This window comes from Pyrus communis, chromosome 17 (genome assembly GCF_041283825.1).
Source record: "Pyrus communis isolate YQ-2024b chromosome 17, ASM4128382v1, whole genome shotgun sequence".
NCBI lineage: Eukaryota > Viridiplantae > Streptophyta > Magnoliopsida > Rosales > Rosaceae > Pyrus > Pyrus communis.
In genome coordinates this window covers 4,199,731-4,220,578 of record NC_142581.1, presented here as the reverse complement: position 1 = coordinate 4,220,578, position 20,848 = coordinate 4,199,731, and the positions used below count along the sequence as shown (strand labels likewise).

At 37.9% G+C, this 20,848-nt stretch overlaps 2 protein-coding genes, 1 long non-coding RNA gene and 1 pseudogene across 3 annotated transcripts; 1 reads left to right on the top strand and 3 right to left on the bottom strand.

The window, feature by feature from the left end:
- Positions 1–129: 129 nt before the first annotated feature.
- LOC137723214 (uncharacterized) lies at positions 130–4,730 on the bottom strand. The gene is made up of 2 exons (XR_015958115.1): positions 4,626–4,730; positions 130–3,646 (listed from the first exon to the last, which is right to left on the bottom strand). It is a non-coding gene; the product is annotated as an uncharacterized LOC137723214 (long non-coding RNA).
- Positions 4,731–8,050: 3,320 nt separating this feature from the next.
- Positions 8,051–10,657, top strand: LOC148689288 (receptor-like protein kinase FERONIA pseudogene; annotated as a pseudogene).
- A 425-nt stretch (positions 10,658–11,082) lies between these two features.
- On the bottom strand, positions 11,083–13,229 carry LOC137749504 (uncharacterized). The gene is made up of 8 exons (XM_088689514.1): positions 13,064–13,229; positions 12,773–12,985; positions 12,545–12,683; positions 12,013–12,163; positions 11,816–11,925; positions 11,636–11,733; positions 11,458–11,527; positions 11,083–11,313 (listed from the first exon to the last, which is right to left on the bottom strand). Exons 1-8 carry the CDS (start codon positions 13,129–13,131, stop codon positions 11,224–11,226), a joined length of 939 nt encoding a protein of 312 aa, XP_088545640.1. The 5' UTR covers positions 13,132–13,229; the 3' UTR covers positions 11,083–11,223.
- A 6,452-nt stretch (positions 13,230–19,681) lies between these two features.
- LOC148689287 (uncharacterized) lies at positions 19,682–20,531 on the bottom strand. Its single transcript, XM_088689805.1, has 3 exons — positions 20,130–20,531; positions 19,978–20,025; positions 19,682–19,883 (listed from the first exon to the last, which is right to left on the bottom strand). Exons 1-3 carry the CDS (start codon positions 20,481–20,483, stop codon positions 19,713–19,715), a joined length of 573 nt encoding a protein of 190 aa, XP_088545931.1. The 5' UTR covers positions 20,484–20,531; the 3' UTR covers positions 19,682–19,712.
- Positions 20,532–20,848: the final 317 nt, after the last annotated feature.

The following is a 20,848-nucleotide window of genomic DNA, read 5'->3' as shown; positions in this document are numbered from 1 at the left end:
CTGTGGTTGTTACTCAACACTGGAGTAAATGTACTAACTTGGTACATTTATCAACAATCACTTCAAGTTCAATCATAACCATCCTATTCTCGAACTCAGCAATCTTTCTTTTTCCCTTCTTTCTTTGCCTTGGTTAATTCTTAATTTTCTTCGTTAACCATTTGAGTCTTGAGTACGACCTTACTAAAAAGACTTAACTTGAAAATTAGCAATTACAACTTCTTCTCAATCTTCCATTCTCAACTTTACTTCAGTTGATTTCCAATCCACAGGAAGACAATCTTGGCAAGCGTGCCAGACATTAATTCTTACCGCAGTCTTCTCACCAAGTGCATCAGCTAGAACAATTTTACGATCACCCTGGTCGTACAATCATGTTCATTAAACAATTCAATCCACCTTCGCTGCCTCATATCAAAATCCTTCCAAGTAATGGATATTGGAGACTTTTTGGATTCGTAAAAATCTTGCATTCTTACCAAATATAATGTCTTCATAACTTCACAGCAAGAATGGTAATCATGACTTCCAAATCACCAGTAGGGTAATTCATTTCATGAGGTTCCTTTTGTCGTGAAACGTATGTAATCACCCTAACATTTGCATCAACATGCATCCAATACCATTCAAGAAACATCACTAAAAATTTATGATTACCACTATTCTCTGGGAATACTAAATTACGTGCATGAGTGAGGAAATGCTTCAGTTGTTGAATCCTTTGCTCACAATTTCCTTCCCACTCATACATAACCTCTTTTCTCAACAATCTCGTCAATGACAAAGCAATGACTGAAAAATCTTTCACAACCATCCAAGATAGTCTGGTAAGCTAAGAAATTCCGAATCTCAATTACGGCTCGTGGTTATTCCAATTTCTCAATTCCTGCTGCCTTTTAAGGATTCACTTGAATACCTTCAGCAGATATAGCAAATCTTAGAATGCCACTTGATTCATTTAACTTTAGCATTTGCTAAACTTAGCATACAACCAACGTTCTAACAATCTTTACTTCACCGACTTAATATGTTTACATGCTCTGCTCTGGCTCAGAATGTACCAGAATATCGTCCATGAAAATGATAACAATTTATCAAGGCATTCCTGGAATACTTCATCCATCAACTTATGAAACAGCATGAGTATCCGCATAGCATCACCAAAATTTATAAAGACTATAACAAGTCTAGAAAACAATCTTAGGATCAACGTCGCTCAAAATCTTCAATTGGTAATGGACAGACCTCAAGTCGATCTTTGAAATTACACAAATACCTCTGAGCTGATTCATTAAACATCAGTACACCATCATGGATAACGGTTCTCAATCGTTACCCGATTCCATGGTCTATAATCAATGGATAGTCTTTAAAGTCCATTTTCTTTTTCACCAACGAACTGGGCTCCTCAAAAGTGTTGTATTAGGTTGAATGAAAATTTTATCAACCAATTCTTTCAACTAAATTTCCAATTCTCTTAACTCATCATGAACTAATCTCTAACATAAAATTTTATACCTGGAAACAAATCGATATTGATCTTCACATTTCTGCCTGAAGGCAATCCAGGTAAACTTTCAGGGAAAACATTGAAAAAGTGTCCAATCCCTTTTACATTTTTCATATTAGTAGGAGCAACATTATGTAGTACCGCATAAGATGAGTACCCTTGTAACCTTCTGATAACAATCTCTTTGCTCTCACAGCAATGTTAACGGCCTAACTCAATCCACTTTGCCTGCCCACCAAAGTAATCTCTGATCAATCAAATCGATGGAAAGTAACTAAGTTCCCGTAGTAATCCATCTTGTCATGATTTAACGCCATTAAACTGTGCATAAAATCACTTTCATTTCCTCGATATCCCACAAAATAAAATTCACTGGTATAACTTTAACTTTCACCTTTATTGAACACCTTGAATAACAACAACTCATGTAGGTAACCTACTTGTTTACTTGCTTAACAGATCCAACAAATAAGTTATAAATATTACGGTCTGCAGCCCGCAATACAGATAAATCACTGTTGTCTCGATAAGTAAGCAACAATTCCTGAAGGTGTTACATTTCCATCTTACTCCACACAGGGATAATTACATATAAACACCTCAATCATGCTCCATCATCACTTTCTTTGGCAACATCATTCATAATACGAAATACATCAGCCAGAGTCAACTAGAATGACTTGTACGGCTGATTCTCTAGCTCAACTAGTTATGCTAGCATATTAGCCGGAGTTACCTATAGTAACCTGTACGACTTACTCATCAATTCCTCATGTGTCAGCCGGATCCACCTTTCGTGGTCTGTTCGGCTGAACATTCAACTTATCAAACATCTTGGCACCCACAGTTCATATAACCCAAACTAATGATCCAAACACCTGCTGGACTGATATTGGTGGTATCAAGGAAACTGTCGGGTAATAACTAATTCTAGGGACAATTCATAACTCTATATCCCTTCTGTCTATACAAACACATTCACTGATTCCACACTTTCCAAAGTGTTTAGTCTTGTACCTGCTGCACAAGGTACATTTCCCTTACTCGAGTCACCTTGACTCTGAATCTGGAATTTCCAGTAAATCTATCACTTTGACTTTGACCAATGGCATTAAAACCTCAGTTGGAAGAATTAGCTCTAGCTTCACTTCTCTTGAAGCTCTGAATCTTTCTATATTCTTGATATGGCGAATCATTAACTTTATCGTCCTCTTTTGATTCCCATTCTTTTATCATTCTTCTTTACTCTCGCTGAACATGTTCTCAGAGTCCTCAAGGCTCAACAACATCTTGTATACTCCTGGTAAGAATTACAATGGATAGTGGTCACCCAAAATACCACTGCCTTATGCCACCCAGCCTAAAACAATATAACACTTCAATCAAAATAGCAGCAATATTCGAATGGGACGAGGCAAGTCTGAGAACTTTCTATAATACTCATTGATCGTCAGCTTTCCTTGTCTCACATTTGCAAACTCTTGCTTTCTACCATCATAAGATGCCGAAGGAATAATTCTTTTCTTTAAACAAGTCCTTAAACAATTCTCAATCGGCTGTTTCCTTCGGTGACAACGAATTATACTCCTGTTTCCACCAGGGTACAAGTTCATAACTCAAACCAGGTAGTCGTCTCAACCCTTCTGTCAAAAGGAAGATTCCTTTGACTTGCACAATCTAAAACATCTTTTCCAATTGGTTAATCCATCACTTTGCTCCCTCAGGTTCATCATTTCATAAGGTGATTCAAATTCAACTCATAACCCATCTTAAAATGTCCCTTTCAGATAATATACTGAATCACCAAAATAATAGTTTCCCCTAACAGCTAAATCAGGGAGACTAAGTTCCTCTAACTACGTGGTTTGCTACGAGGCGGTGTAGTTCTGACAGAATTCACTAGAACTTCTCAAGATGTCCAAGATTGAAACTAGGCTCTGATACCAACTGACACACCCCGTCCCGAAGGAGGGCATGCTGGCCGTCACGTGAGAGTGACGTAACCATTTACACAGTACGGAAGCTTTAAAGATACAATTTCTAAGATGAAACACCCAAAGGTGAGTCCTAATTTTTGGCCATTCTGTCAGAACACCGTTGGATTCCTCGTAGCCACCAAGCTCTGATATCTTAAACCTGGAGGGGCGCAAAACAAAGTTGAGTGGGTCAGCAAAACAAACTTATTCAGAACCTTCTTTTCTCTTTGAATATACTAACCCCTCGCCGTAAAACAAGTATAGTTTCCCAGAAAATAAACATATATACGTATGTATAAATATGCCAAACATGCTCAAGGGTATATCATTCATGCTCAAGAATATGCCATGTCGGAAACTCATAATGAAATGTAAGTGCTCAAGCATAACTCACATCAATAACATATAATCTGGCAGCCGGAAGTCACCTAACGTGACCTGTACGGCTGCATATAGAGCTCAAATCTCAAACTCAATAACTGAATCTGCACACGAGTCGGAACCACCTAACGTGGTTTGTACGACAAGACTGGGTGTAATATATATACGCTCTAGTGCTACGATCACGTGAAGACTGTGCGAATAATCGCGGGTCACCTACGAGTCGGAACCACCTAATGTGGTCTGTACGACAAGACTGTGCACCTAACTTGGATCCAAGCTGAGCGTGTGGTGCGGGTGAACATCACGTGAAGGACTGTGCCCTGGCCACGGGCGGGAGCACTAACACCGGGGGTGCAGATTATGAGCTCTCTAAGCATCTCAAGCTACTACTGAATACAAACATGAATACCACTTACCTGGCACTTACCTGTGCGTCCACAGCACCAAATACACATATATAATTGTATGCCACTACTAATGCATGTGATGATAGTATTTCAATCGTATTCCAAACGTATTTCATACGTATATCAAATGTATTTTGTACGTATATCAAATGTATATTAAATGTAGTTTACCTGGGCCTCCTCAGCACCATGCAACAGTATGCATAATTATGGTAATGCACATATTAAAATATGATGCATATATGACAGGATATTTAATTCGTATTTCTTTTAAAATACGTTTTCTGGGAAATACGTCAAGCATACGTATATATATATATATGTACTGAAAAATAACTGCCCACTCACTGATAAGTAGCCGGTTCGTAACCCTCACGCATAGTTTGGTTACATTCGTCGTCCGTACAAGTTTCACCTATAAAAGAATAATTATAAAATCATCAATTAAACGCACATACACAAACATTCGTCCATAACTTTCTCATAAGTTGCTCAATTTGGGTGTATGGATATACCACGGTGATCTACACGACGTCACGAACACGTGACAATTTTCAGAACTCAATTTGGAGCTCTCACGCGCCCCCACGGGCCCTGTTCACGCGCTGCCCACGCGCGCGTCTTCTTCCTCGCGTCGCCGGACTGGTTTCGCCGGAGGTGGGTGTTTTGCCGGAATTTCTGGGTAAACTTCAAAGTGTCATAACTTCTTCATTTCTTAACCATTTTCGACGTACTATATATCAAAATGAAGGTATTGACGAGGCGAACACATCCATACCTGCCTTGACCCCTAACTCGCCGTGGATTCGCCGGAAAAAGCCCCGAAATCTCCGGCCAAACTTTGAACTTGTCGTTCTCCATGTTCCTACGTCCATTTTTCACGTAATTTATACCAAAATGAAGCCCTAATCATAATCTACCACGTTGGACTAGTTTTAGGGCCTAAAAACAACGGAATCAAACTTTTCCAAAAATACGAAAATTCGACCGAACTTACAGTTCGTGATCCCGACGTTCAAATCCTTCAAACGAAGCACTCCGAGGCTCCTTAGGACCTCACCAAGCTTCCTACAAGCTTCAAAATCCCAAAAACATCAAGTTTTACGTGTGCATGAACAGTGCACACGCACAGTGAAATTGAAATCCATGTTTTCCGAAGTGAAACTCACCTAAAATTGGTACCATCGTGTTCGTGTGGTCTTCAGGAGTACGATGGTGGTCTTAGATCCTTCGTTGGTATAGTTTTAGGGTGGTTTTGTGTGTGGTCCGTGTGAGTTCGAAGGAGAGAGAGAGAACTGAGAGAGAATGAGAGATTTGTGAGGGAGGAGAGAGAGAGGGACAAGGTACGGGAATGGGGGAGAGATTTGAGGGATGTGGGGTTCCTACCCAATCCCCAAATCATCAAGTTATAACATATAAACCTAGTTCTAAGTCTTAAATTTAAGTCCCTAAAACTAATGAATATTCCAATTAACATTAGTTTAGGAACTTCAGGTAAAAACCAATGCCAACTTTACGCCCCTTAGTCCCGTTTAAGGGCATCTTCGTAACTTCACGTCCTCGGAATTAAAAATTCCGGGACGGGTTGTGACAATATATATGGGCAAACGGGTATTCATTTATATTAAAATAAACTGGTAAACGGATACCAATTTTTAACCGCGGTTAATACCTATTCCATTTATATTCTTGATTGATGATTGATCAAATTGTGTTTTTATGCATTGAGATGAAATGGACATTCACTTCTGAGCTCACTCTTTTTATTTCCGCAGAAATTTTTTGACATAGATAAGGTACGTGTTTAGTTTATAAAAGGAGAATCAATGATCTTTTTTTTTTTTTTTGAGTACATGATGTTTTTATAATAAAGGGAGGGAGAATTCAATTAAGCCACACAATGAGCAATTTAATTTGAAAAGAAATTATGGGCATTTTATCAATATGAATTGGAAAAGAAATTATGAATTTTCACAGAGAGAGATAGTGGAAGACAATTCAAGAACAAAGAATCCCCTTGATAAATTAATGGTATCAATGGTGATTTTAGAGATGAGACCGTTGAATCTGGAAGTTTGGTGGGCTAGTTCTACATTTTCCGGCAATTGGTATGCGACTCCCCGGTGTTTCCCCTCCCTCTTTGAACAATGACGCAGAAGATAAAAAAGGTTTTGATTTTTTGGGTGTAATTAGATTTTAATTTTTAAGGGTATTTGAAATTAGAGAACAGATGTTGGCTATTAATGATAAAAATTCTATTATACACTTCCACTACGATGTTGGTGAAGTTACATACAAAACATCAAAAGGCAAAATTCATTCATTAAACTCAAATGTATGTCGACGGAAGAATAGAAACAATCTGTCAAATTTTGTTAAAATTGAAGATAAAAATGAATTAGTCGTGAAGGAATATTATCCCTTCCAAATTAAGTTAAATATCTCGATCAATACATTAAGGATGCTTAATTTTCAAGTGTGCAGAAAGAATGAGTGAAGCACAAATATCTCAAGTGCATATTCCAAGATCATGCTTAATTCAGCGTGTAGTAAAGCTTTGACATCAACAACATGCTAAAAACTTAAAGGTCATTTCCGGGTGGATGCTATATTAATGGAAGAGATTGAATCTCTACATGTGGTTGATAGACCATCACTCCTATTCTTGTACTCCTGGGGTTGAGGTACTCGGTTAGGGAGTATGATTCTTTTTCCTCCTATTCTTGTACTCCTGAGGTTGAGGTACTCGGTTTGGGAGTACGATTTTCTCTCCTCCTATTCACATCAAGCAGCAAGTATCACATCCATATTCAAAGAAGCACCTTCGGCATCGTCTTCCATCCGCAAAGTTCATTGGGAAAGCTACTTGTGTCGTTAGGGAGTACGATTTCCTCCCCTCCTACTCCCCGCCAAAGCTACTTGTGTCGTTCATTGGGAACCAAGCAAAATATTTAAGTCGGGTGTGTTATCCCGTAGTCAAGAACACAAGTCTTAAGTAAAAGCATACACATCATGACAGGAAGATACATCCATCCAATGTGATAGACGAAAAGGAATGGAAATTGCCCAAGTGATGCTTCAGCGCAAGTCTTTTCCATGCAAAGACTTTGAACAAACCCTGGCTGACTCTTCTTGTTTACCTTTCCTTGCTTGTGTTTGCACACCATTGTCACCCCTATTGTACGTCCACCATGTATGGAGTTGTAAATAAGTTGCGCTATTCTCCATATTACCAATTGGTTTTATGATAGAACATCAACTTTTTTTAGGAGATTCGCCAACGATCTACATTTCAGTGAAAGATATCACCATAAAATGTGGCTATTCTGGCAGCATATTCGATCGGTATGATAAATGAAATTGGAATGGTGATACTCAAACACTTTCTCCTTTAGAAGCACACCAAGCAGTTGGTATCACATCCATATCCAAAGCACCACCTTCAATGTTGTCGTCCTCCGTTCGCCAAGTGCCATACACCACAACACATCGTTCTAGCTCCGATTTTACTTAAAGAGGAGGAGCTGATCATAAAGCTGATGCTAATGACAATTTTGGTTAGCAAAAAAGTCGTTCTTTTCTACATCAAAGAATTTTATGATGATGTGACAATAAACACACAAGTAAATAATAAGAGATTTTACTGTATCTCCAGAAAGGGGGTATTATTTCTCCAACCACATCCTCTGATTGAATTGACGAGACTACAAATTCCAGTGAGAAAATTAGTTAAACAGGCAACACCTCACCCTTTCTAAGGTTTTCTTACAATCATGAACAACCCCAACAGCAAACACACTAATAAAACTCTCACTCCTCTTCTCCTTCCCCTTTTTTGCCACATGATAACCTTACACATGGCCGGGGACTCGCTGCCAATCTACGATCCGCCTGAACATATCACCCTTCGATGTGGCTCTTCCGGTTCCGAATACGGCCAAGACACCCGATATTGGGATTGAGATATTGACACATCTTTTTTTTCATTCCGAGCAGCTGGTAACAAATCCATATCCAAAGAAGCACCTTTCCCCAATTATTCTGGCCAAGCGCCTTACAGCACAGCAAGGCTTTCCCGCTTTGAATTTACCTACACATTTCCACTCTCTTCCGGCCCAAAGTTCATTCGCTTGTATTTCTACCCAGCTTCATACGCCCCCCACTTCAACCGATCCCAAGCTCTCTTCTCAGTCAAAGCCGGTGGCTTTACTCTTCTCCACGACTTCAACACTTCAGCCACAGCTGATGCTTCTGGCCCGGATACTATATACAGAGAGTTCTGCCTCCACACTGAGTCAGGACAGACTTTGAATATCACGTTCACTCCAAGCAAAGCAAGCCCAGATGCCTACGCGTTTATCAATGGGATTGAAATTATCTCCATGCCCCCATATCTTTACTACACTTCACCCAAGAGCCCAGTTGGGGTTGCTTATGTAGGCAGCAAAAAAAATATTCGCATCGAGAACAACACTGCTCTGGAGATGGTGTACCGAATCAATATCGGTGACGAAAGGCGGATCTATTCCGATCAGGACACTGGTATGTACCGCCAGTGGGATGGTTTGGAAGACGACTACAAGTACTTAGACGATATAAGTGGGCAGCTTAGTGTTTTACCACAGAACAGTAGCGTTCAGCTTGATTTTTCTGGAATACCAGAGTACTCCGCTCCGAAAGAAGTTTACCAAACCGGCCGCTCAATGGGCATGAACAAGACCATAAACAAGAGCTACAATCTTACCTGGGAATTCCCTGTGGATTCAATGTTTGCTTACTTGGTTAGGCTTCATTTTTGTGAGTTTGAAGGTGATGTTACGATGCCCAGAGACAGGCTATTTCATATCTACATCTCCAATCAATCCGTTGAGCAAATGGCAGATATAATCACGTGGAGCGGTGGAAATGGAAGACCAGTGTACAGAGACTACGTTGTGTTCATGTCGGGGGACCCTGCAATCCCGAAGAAAGTCAATCTCTTTCTTGCGCTGGAAGTAAGCAAGAAGGATTGGTTGACTAATTACAACGACGCAATCTTGAACGGACTCGAAATGTTCAAACTCAGTGCAAATCAGAATCTCGCCGGACCAAGCCCCGACCCACCTCCTATAGCCCCAGCAAAGGGGACACCATCAAAACCTAGCACCAGATCGGGGACACCATCAAAACCTAGCACCAGAACTCCTTTGCTTGCCACGGTTGTCTGTGTAGCTTGCGGAACACTTGGACTCTCTGTCCTTGGGTTCTTGGTTTTGAGGCGGTGGCGGAAAGTCAAGGGCACTACCTCAGATGGGTCATCATCTTTACCAACACATTTGTGTCGTTACTTTTCACAGGTGGAGATCAAAGCCGCCACCCAAAACTTCAGCCAAAGTTTCATTGTTGGTGTTGGCGGCTTCGGTCATGTGTACAAAGGGCATATCGACTGCGGGGCCACTCCTGTTGCGATCAAACGGCTAAAACCCGATTCATCGCAAGGAGCCCGCGAGTTCAAGACGGAAATCGAGCTGTTCTCACAACTCAGACATCGCCATTTGGTGTCTCTCATTGGGTATTGTACTGATAAAAATGAGATGATTTTGGTGTACGATTACATGGCACGTGGGACCCTCGCTGATCACCTCTACCACACCGACAACCCACCTCTCTCCTGGGGACAACGGCTCCAAATTTGCATTGGCACCGCGCAAGGGTTGCGCTACCTTCACAGTGATGCCCAGGGCACTATCATCCACCGTGATGTGAAGAGCACAAACATTTTATTGGATGAGAAATGTGTGGCCAAGGTTTCGGATTTTGGATTGTCGAAAATGGGCACAACCACCATGTCCAAGACCCACATCAGCACGGTCGTGAAAGGCAGTTTTGGGTATCTATACCCGGAATACTACCGACGTCAACAACTGACAGTGAAGTCCGATGTGTACTCATTCGGTGTAGTGTTGTGTGAAGTACTGTGTGCAAGACCGGCTGTGGTGCATGCAGTGGAGATGAGGCAAATGAACTTGGCTGAGTGGACCAAGAGTTGTCATCACGACGGGGAACTTGATCAAATCATTGATCCGAACATGAAGGGTAAGATTGAAACCGAGTGTTTGAACAAGTATGTGGAAATTGCCATGAGTTGCATCAATGACAGTGGGATGGAAAGGCCGTCAATGAATGACGTTGTGAGGGGGCTTGAGTTTGCATTGCAATTACATCAAAACTACGGTGAAAGGAACAACGAGGATGTCTTTGCTAGCATGCCAGGTTGCGCTACGAATGAATCCGTTCAGTGCATATCTGAAACGATCTTCTCAGAGATCAACGATACGATTGGGAGATGATGAGCAACATTAGAGTAATCTGGCTAGACTTAAAGGTTATGGGTAAGCCTGACCATGATATGAGTGTGTTTTTTCTTATCTATTGTGTTTGAACCCAATTGAATGCTGAATTTGCGTTATATTGCAGAACTATTTCTACAAACGAACTGCACTTACGACCACACAATTGCGGGAGAAACTTAAAAGTGCTTCTAGATCGAAGCGTTCTCTAAACAAGCACATGCCAAGTGCTTCTCCAAAAAGCACGCCCAAGCCTTTTTCCAAGAAACATTGATTTTAGTAAAACCTTGTGTATTTTTAATAAAAGCACTTGTCAACAAAAGTTCTTACAAAAACAGTTTCATATGATCCTCAATTTGGCTGGAATATGCTCCATTACAACTTCCGGACAAGAGAATTTTCCTGTTAAACGCAACAGAAGTTGCTACTGATATAAGCAGTAGATCATCATTTCGCAAGAGTACAATGATATACCATTTGTAACCAACACGAGACTATTTTCTTGTCAAAATTTTCAAAACATTTGATCCAATTCCAAAATAGCGGGGAATCAATAACACTCGTTCGTTCAAACTCTCGTAAGTCAATCAAGCACCTACATTAAGATCCGTAAGTTTCTAACGAATAACTAAGCCTTGCACTGCCTGTGATCCATCATCAGCTATCCTGTTAGCTCGAATGGTGCTGATAACATTTGCAATATTACCCTATCAATGAGAAACTCTGTCAAGATACGATTATATAATGAAGATTTATGGACAATGCAATACAAAGGGTGGTTTGTTATACCATAGCAATGAATCGGTTCTTAGTGGTCAGTTAAAAATGAAAAAGCAGTTGAAGTTACTTACCCTCCAAGTTGCTAACTTTGTTCTTAGTGTAAGCCATTGTTCTTCCCCAAATACTCTCTCAGTACAGCGGCTGTAGATGAAAGGCCAATTCAGTTCAAGAACAAAGAAGCCTAAAAGAATGAATAAACAACTATATGCATCTTTGTGTGTACGCAGAAGGTACGAAACACCAACTAACCTCACAATCACCACTTGGTTCATCTGGTCCATTTTACAGTCCATCAACTTAGCAGTTATTGCCTTTACCACCCAAAGTTCAACTTCGTCATCATTAATCTGCCAAAAATAAGTGCATAAGCATAATTAACCATGATGTCAGTTTTAAACTTCTAGAACCAGAAAGGTAAGCCAACCTAACCTGAAGAGTATCCCTGATAGCACCGTAAGGAATCCGTCCAGATTCATCAGAACCAAGATCCATCAAGGAAATCAACCTCATCTTAGTTATGCAGTCTTCATGGACAAGACCTATAACATTTCAGAAAGCATAATTTAGACAAACAGAAAAATGTATATAATCCGAAGAAAACCCAGTCAGATGAAACTAAACTTTACCGTAGCTTTTCAGTAAATCAGAATTTGCAGCCTGAAACTCCAAGTAAGCATCCAGCCTCTGAGTCAGAAAGATCTTCAAAAGCTGATATGCCAATGCATGCTTAGCATCCTTCTCCAGTTGCTCTACAGCAGGCAAATTTAGCAAATCACACTGCAGCATAACAAACCAACACATCAGTTATCTAAATGCCTAATGGAAGGGGGGAATATGATCATCAGAGCCAACTGCCAAAAACCAGTTGTTTTGAAGTGATGAAATTAAGCCAGCACTCCGTCATGTTTATACAGATATTATATGTAACTGCAGAGGAAGCATAGTAGCTTCTTCAAAATGCCAGAAACACAATAATATTTATAAATTACTTTATAAGAGTTGATTCTAAACTATAACTTTATAAGAGTTGATTCTAAACTACAACACAAAAAAAAAAACATATTTTGTAAATAAGGATGAACAGTCACCAAAGAGAAACATGGACTAAAGAATTAGTTCAAAAAAATTTTGAAATTCCACAAGATCCTACAAATATACCTGAAACATGTCTGGGGCCTTCACAAATTCCACAATTGTACGTATAGCTTCCTCTTTGGCTTCACTCAACGTATGCACATCTTCACCAGAAAATGTCGCCAAGTACTTGGTCAGGAATTTGAAAGACTCCTTTGCCAAGCTGAAAATACAACAGAAAATATAATTAACTGTTCTTAAAACAAATCGAGGAAAGACATGTACATATAGAAAAAAGATTACAAAGCATACTTTTTGTGTTCTTTCAGAACATTAGCAATGGTCAGAAATAACTGCCTCTGATCAGAGATCTCAATACTCCACTCTTTCAAAAAACTTTCCACATTTTTGAATGAAGGGATGACATGTTCAGTGACCTTCCCATGGATAGCCAAATTAAGAGCACTCAAGTAGACTAAGAACCGGCTATATGGGTTCTCCAGTAGGTTGTACAGATTGAACAAACTGTAAACAAAACAAAAACGGTCAGAAGTACATTCAAAATAATAAAAAGCTAAAGTCATGATCACAATGGTATCATACATCTTTAAGCGCAATGCAGGCTTGTCGGTTGGTTTTTGAGTAATCTTTGAGGATATAAGTTTTGCCATCTCCAGTGCTTCATCTGGACTTTCAGACTTTGTAACAACATTGCAGATAACAGTGAATATGCACTCAAGATCTAGAAGGAAAAAAAAAATTCATGAATTTGTTATGATGAACATTGACAAAACCATTAAGATGGCATTTAATTGTCGTTACTAATTGAATGAGTTGATGCTAAGTCCATATCATCCAAAATTGTTAATAAGAACATTTTAAAGAATATTATGAATTTCAATTTCTACAATGGTAGAATCTACATAACTGACCAAAAACACATGCAGAATTTTGAAGTAATTAGACTAAGGAACTTCAAGCAAACATTGATACAATAGTGGATGAACGAGAATTGGAAGAAAAACATTTGCCCAATGTTTTTGTCACCGCAAACCCAAGTTTCGGATTCGTAAGCATTACAATTAAAACTGAGTTTCGAGATTAAGCACGTAGTACGCAATAAAGGACTAAAATTTTGTGGAGATTAGTTTATCTTCTTCAAATCATTGCGACTTGAGTTTAAATCATAATATAGATTAGTATAAAATATCGTTTGTACAAGCTGAAAGGAATACGCTTCTTTCTCTTTTCTTGTTCAGTCTCTATTTATTTGGCTAAATAGCCAAAATTGTCCATGAGATTTGCATAACTCATTACTTTGGTTCCTGAGATTGAAAATCAATAGAAATGGTTCCTGAGATTGTCCACCATCCATCATTTTGGTTCTTCTGTTAAAAACTCTTTGGGTAATTTTCAAAACTTCGTAACTCAATCGTTTCTTAACTAAATTCGACCCATAATTTATTAAAATTATGGGTCTTTTCTGATCCGTGTTTGATTTGGATGTGGGTTGTTTGGAATCTGATTAGGCTTTTGATTGGGTTGATTTGATATGGTCCATTTAGCCCTATGGGAATGTGGATACCAACTAGCCTACAGAGTTTGAGAAAGGTGTGAGGTTCATTTGACAATTGGGTTTTGGGTTGGAACTGCGTAAGACTGTCAAGATCGTTATGTCTTTCATACTGTGTTGGAACTTGAAACTTATTCAACAAGAAATTTTTTGACTTAGGACCGTTATAGTTATGGTCGCTTCTCACTAGAGTTTTAATTGCTGGCTCCCATGTCATTAGGTCACTAGCTTTCTTGACCTTTCGACACAGGACATGCATTAACCCCCATACATGGTTTACGATTTGTGGATTCCATACAATATAAAGCGAAGTTCAAGTTACTGATTACAATATTAATTACAAAACACTTATGTTGATCAACAATATGTTATAAATTAGGAAATGAGAAATGACACAACTTAGAAACATGACCTACGATTACCGTGGCATTTTTTGTAATATTATTTGAAAAGAACAGATTGTGATCAATAACAAGGTAACTAATTGATTGGTCAAACAAATGGTGGATTGCTTAGTAGATAGAGCTTTTCTCTTCAACCCACTAATTTTCGAGTTTAAATTTTCTCCCATAGTTCAAAAAATTCAGTGCAAATTATCTTCTCGTTTGTCAAAAAAAAAAGGATTTATCAGTAACTAAGTATTTCTCCCTGGTTTATACCGAGGTTAGTAAAAGGAAATTACCTACGATTACAATGCTTGATTAATACATTAAGTGATTGAGATAAAACTCTAATTCAACCACCAAATATGACAATGGCTATCGATGCAGCAATATCATAAGTTACGATTTGGATACTGGAAGATGTCAGACGTCCTGGTTCATTAGACCGGAGCTCAAAGCCTTGGTCGATAAAATTCCTAACGAGTTTGACAGCTTCGAAGGTGGGCTTCAACTCTCCGTTGCCTGAATTTTTATTCAAAGAAATCGGAGACAACATACCTGCTGAGATGCTGAAGGAAAATTTCCGAACTGATGGTGCACAGTTCCTCCGATTCCCAATGCCTTAAGTGATTAGGGTTGATTTGGAGTTGCGATGCTTTAAAAAAAAATAGCTTACTAAAAATTTTGGAACATTAAATATGAGAAGCATAGAAACGCGCAAGCAAAGTCTACCATACTTCTCAAAAAAAAAAAAACGTTTTTTTATTTTATTTTTAAAGCATGATGATCAATTTTAATCATTCAACATGCTTATAACAATTTTATACAAAAGTTTATCAGACATTCAGACACTATTTTTTTAGTTAAAAGTACTTTTACAAAATAAGTTTATCAGACACTCAACAACTTTACTTTATAGTTGTTTATCTTTGCAACTAAATTCATGAAGGGCCATTTCTATTTCGTGCGTAGCCACCCAAACCAGATCAAGTTTGTTCTTACTTGGAGGCCTCAAACCAGATCAGGTTCGTTCATCTGCATCCAAATGCAGCCTTCCATCCGTGGGAGCAAAAGCATGGTCCAAAATTCCATTTGCCCCGTCGAATGAGATACCATCTCCATGATCACGACGTTGAAAGCTAATCTTCACGTCTTCTGGTGAGGCTAACCCAACCTCTTGAAATTTGAATTTGGAAACCTCAAGCTCCCGACAGATTACAAAAAATATTTGTGGCCATTTGTCTCTCAGAACACTACTCAAAATGGATATGGAAAGTATATTTTCCACTCCTTTCCTTTAATTATTTATACTAATGTGTTTTGAGAGTAGATTCATGGTTTAAAATGTTTCACATTAATAAATAATGGTTCATATTGTTGTATAATATATAGGGTGGTGCCTAAACCTCTATTAATTTTTGTTTTTTGATTTTTTCAATTCATTCGATCCAATGGCTAAGAAAAAATAAGATGGAGTGTGTATGGGTATATCACCCAATATCTATTGTGCATCTCATTCATGAATCGCATAATTATCACTAATTTTTAACTAGTAGAAGTTTAACCATAAATTTTAGTAAAACACCAGTCTTCTTGTAACATGTTGGCTTTATATTACTTCCATTTCAAAACAGATGAACATAAATTCTTCGAATACAATGTGCTTTTTGGCTTTTTGGTTATATAAATTATACACCATGTCAACATAAACTTAGCTAGGCAAAAGCTCAATGCCTCAACTGATTGAGGACATCCCCTAATATCATTGTAGCCAAACTATATTATATTAGGATGGTCGAGTATATTAAGTATTAATTTGTTCAAGTACCTTATAAGAATAGTGTATGTCAGTCGTCTATGCACACTTAGAATCAATCGTCTATGCGCACTTAGAATCAATAATACATGTAAATTGCAAAATGCATCAATGCTAACAAAAATTTGTGCGCGTATTAACATCATCTTACCTCAAAAATCACATTGTAAAGACACATGCTTGTTAAAATGACGTATAACAACTCATACCTGGATACCATTTGACGGGTTGGTTGTTACTTGATAGTGATGAGACTTTTCTACCTAGCATTTTTCATAAGACTATATAACAAGTTAACAACACAATCTCTACTTCTTGTTTGGAAAAGTATACAAGCAAATCACTATGCATAAAGACTAGTGGCAAAGACTTTGGAGTTTTCGTCTACTACCCTTTGTATCAAGTCTATTAACTTTACTCTTGATGATTGAGACGTGCAGCCAAATATTTGACATTCAAATCTCTGGCTGGTATTGTTTGTCTGGAGTGCGCTGCATCTTTTTAGATGATGAACTCCCTTTTAAAGTCTTTGATTCATCCTGTTCTAAAAAGACTTAAATGAAACGAATTCAATATAATTGTAGCGTATTGAACCACGAATACAAGGTCATATTTGAAAAAGTTTCATGCATGATCTTATATTAGTTAGTGGCTTGAAAAGTCATCACGCCAATAGATTTTTTAGTATTAAAAACATAACTCAGTATACTAAATGTCATAATACAATTAGTTAAATCTTAAAAAAAAAAATTAATTGTGTTATAACACTTGATATACCAGTCATATATTTTCAAACATACTAAAAATTATCTCTATCCTGATGAATCAACGATGAACTCCTCCATGAAATCAGGCCATCTCCAACCGAATGGTCCAGATGGCCAAACGGCTGAAAATAGCCCGAAAATCGTCTCCAACCGAGGGCTATGCCAGAGGGCTTGTGGGCCCCACGAAATCTGAAAGGGCCAAAGGGCTGGCCCAATCTAGCCAGTCAGCCAGCCCGGGCTGGGCCAGAGGGCTGAGTATTCCTGTCGGATATAACCAACATGAATGCTTAAACAAAAATTTGAATCCAACGGTTAGCTGACTAGCTGTTGTATTCAATTTTTTTTAATGAATTTAAACCTTTTTTTTTCCTATAACTTCTATTTTACAAAATTTGTTTCATATTTTTTTGAAATTCTATTTTTTTTCCTATAACTTCCTAAGCCATTATACAACATTAAATTAAATTAAGTAACATGAAACAACATTAAATAATAAATTATGTTTGACCTTATGACCATTTGGCCCTCAGTTGGAGACGGTTTTTTGTAACAGGACTAAAACGAGCCCGATGGCCCTTTGGCCCTCAATTGGAGATGGAGGCAAATATGACTCTGTACTGTTCATTAAAATATTAATTTTTTAGAGGATCAAAGGGCTAAAATGAGCCATCTGGCCAGCTCTTGGTTGGAGATGGCCTCATGCCCCACTACTTTTGTTTTGCCCTAGGTTTTCAATAATTGTGCATGCAAACAATAACATAACAACTCGGAGTAGAGGTTTAATCATAACCCTACACGTGGCCACAGACTCACCCTCTGTCTACACTCCGGTCGATGACATCACCCTTCAATGTGGCTTTTCTAGCGACCAAGTTAGCATAAACCTTTTATATTTCAGTCGTTTAAGTGCACTTAAAATCGAAAATACTAGCCAATGAGCACACACTCTGTGTGTGTGAACAATTTCATTTTGTTTTTTGTTTTTTTTATTAAGGAGTGTGATTAGTTTTTAAAATTTTAAAAAGAGTATGAAAAAATGGTGGTGGGACAATTTCTCTTAATAAGTGAATATTTTATCTTAATATTACATAATTACTGTTTTCTTCCCCTTATGTAAATATTGTGTACCAAAAGTGAGGGTAAAATAGGAAAAATAAGGATATGATTGTCATTTTCTCAAAGGATACAAAATTACTATTTTGCCCTCCTTATGTAAGTATGTGTATCAAAAGTGAAGGCAAAATAGGAAAAAAAAAGGGGGCAAAAGATATAAAATTACTATTTTGCCCTCCTTATGTAAGTATTGTGTATCAAAAGTGACGGCAAAATAAGAAAAAAAAATAATAAAAAGTTGACAAGAAGAGTTCTCTTAATAATAGTATAGATATGTAATCGCAAAATGCATCAATGCTAACAAAAATCCGCATGCATAATATTATCACCTTACCACAAAAGTCACATTGCAAAAGAGACATGCTTGTTAAATGACGTTTACTAACTCATAGCTGGAGACCATTTGACGGGTTGTTTGTAACTTGCTAGCGGTGAGATTTTTCTACCAAGCGTTATCCATAAGAATACATCACAAGTTAACAACACAATCCCTACTTGTTTAGAAAAGTAAACAAGCAAACGACCCACCATACATAAAGACTCGTGGCAAAGACTTTGACTCTTCAAGTCCACTACCACTACCCTTTGTGTATAGTCCATTAACGTTACTGTTGATGATTGAGAATCTTTAATTTAGACTACACTGAATTCAAAGTCTTTGATCAATGAGAAACTAAAATGAAACAAATTCAGTGTAATTGTAACATAATGAACAACTAATACAAAGTCACGTTGAAGAAAATACCAATTCAAGTAAAGAAGTTGATTTGACGAAAATTACTTTTAATTTGACAAATTTTTTTTTATGGAATGATCAAAATAATTGACGGTGAACAATTTCAAAAATTACTTCTATCAATTTAAAATCTCAAAGAACAATATACATAATTATACCAATTTCCGCAACCATTTGGCTAAAAAGCTTAATCTTCTATATATAAAGCCAATGGAAAAGGTCAATAGTGATTTTGGTGTCACCAAGCTTCAAAAAGTAATTGGACAAAAATACCCCCAAGATAAAAAACCTTCAAAGGCATCCCAAAATAATGAATCAAATAAGGCAGAGGTTTCGTCATTTTAACAGTATTTTTTTAATAATAATAATTATTTTTTTAATTTGTACCTCACAATAGGCTAGCAATAATGTGATTCAATTTCTCTATTTTTAAACACGTTCAAAACATCTTAAGAGGCGTGCAATGCCGGATATAAAAAACGTCTTTCACAAGCGGATAATAATTTGATTAAATTAGTTATCAAATGATTGTTTTTTATTAACAAACGATCTTATCTACACTAAGGGGGAGTGGGGTGGGCTTGACCTCACAATGAGCTAACAATAATGTGATTCAATTAATTGTTTATTAAATATTATTTTCTCTATTCTTAATTAGTTGTTTATTAAATATTATTTTCTCTATTCTTAATGTAAATTCTAGAGACCGATTTTATTATATGAATTCAGCTGCTTTAATTGATTTATAAGGGTTTCTTTTCGCATGATCTAAGATTATTTATTTACTTCAAATATTTAACTTTTCTTTTATCAATTTACGCATATAAATATATAACGTATAAATTGTGCGTAGGTTTATGTGATTCAAAAAATATGCAGAAGGCTACCACCTTCACCATCATCAATGTCGTCATCCTCATCATCTCTGCTTGCCTCTGCATATTCTTCGAGCGAGGTAGAGGGGAACAGGTCCCCCGCTTTGTCTCCTTTCTCGCTTGCAGCTTTCGCTACACCCGTAGAATTTCCAGCATTCATCTGTTACAATACAATCCGAGATCACAAATTATGCAACTTTTGATTCACAATCCAATACAAGAACAAACAAATGTGTTCAAATTCGAGAACATACCGCACGCAATAGACTCCTCCTATATCTTTCTCTTGCATTTTTGATCGCCTGTGCATTACAATTTCCACAAAACAAAACAAACCTATCAATTTCCGAATCGAAAACCAATTAAAAACTGAAAATTTTAAATAAATAACATTAAAAAACCAAACCTCTTGAAGCTTCTTCTGCTCAGACTCCACTTCCGCAGGGTCTTTTCCGACAATTTGCTCGACACGACAGCAACATTTCGCACAAACACGTTGTTCTTTAGAACAAGCAGCACAAAGCTTCTGGTGGGACTGACGGACTGCGCGTTTGGTACAACGTTGGCACTTGGCGGGCTCCGTCAGTGTCTTGTACTTTCCATAACGGCGCTTCCACTCGATCTGTTCCTTGCAGCGCTGGCAGACCCCCGTTATCTCCGACACCGGCCGGAACCGGCCTCCGACCTCGGTTTCGTTGATTTTGACGCCGAGTTTTGGCTTCCATGCGAATTTGTTTTGGTGCCGACCGCCGGACATCATGGTTCCTTAAATTTTCAAAGAGTAAAACTTATGCGTTTTCTGTGACAATAGAGTAACAGAAAGTCTAGGGTTTTAGGGGAAGACAGACAAAGAAGACTAACCCGATTTGAAATTTGGGTCTTTTCTGACCCGTGTTTGATTTGGATGTGGGTTGTTTGCAATCTGATTGGGTTGATTTGATATGGTCCATTTAGCCCTTTGGGAATGTGGATACCAACTAGCCTACAGAGTTTGAGAAAGGTGTGAGGTTCTTTTGACAATTGGGTTTTGGGTTGGAACTGCGTATGACTGTCAAGATCGTTACGTCTTTTGTACTGTGTTGGAATTTTAAACTTATTCGACAATAAGTTTTTTGACTTAAGACC

Bases quoted from the DNA above. Each gene is read 5' to 3' on its own strand.
- LOC148689287 (XM_088689805.1), bottom strand. From the start codon at position 20,483: ATGATGTCCGGCGGTCGGCACCAAAACAAATTCGCATGGAAGCCAAAA. The intron at 20,026-20,129 runs GTTTGGTTTTTT...TGTAATGCACAG, and splicing joins AGCAGAAGAAGCTTCAAGAG to GCGATCAAAAATGCAAGAGA. The intron at 19,884-19,977 runs GTATGTTCTCGA...GTATTGTAACAG, and splicing joins GGAGGAGTCTATTGCGTGCG to ATGAATGCTGGAAATTCTAC.
- LOC137749504 (XM_088689514.1), bottom strand. From the start codon at position 13,131: ATGGCAAAACTTATATCCTCAAAGATTACTCAAAAACCAACCGACAAG. The intron at 12,986-13,063 runs GTATGATACCAT...TTTTGTTTACAG, and splicing joins CCTGCATTGCGCTTAAAGAT to TTTGTTCAATCTGTACAACC. The intron at 12,164-12,544 runs GTATATTTGTAG...GTTATGCTGCAG, and splicing joins AGGCCCCAGACATGTTTCAG to TGTGATTTGCTAAATTTGCC.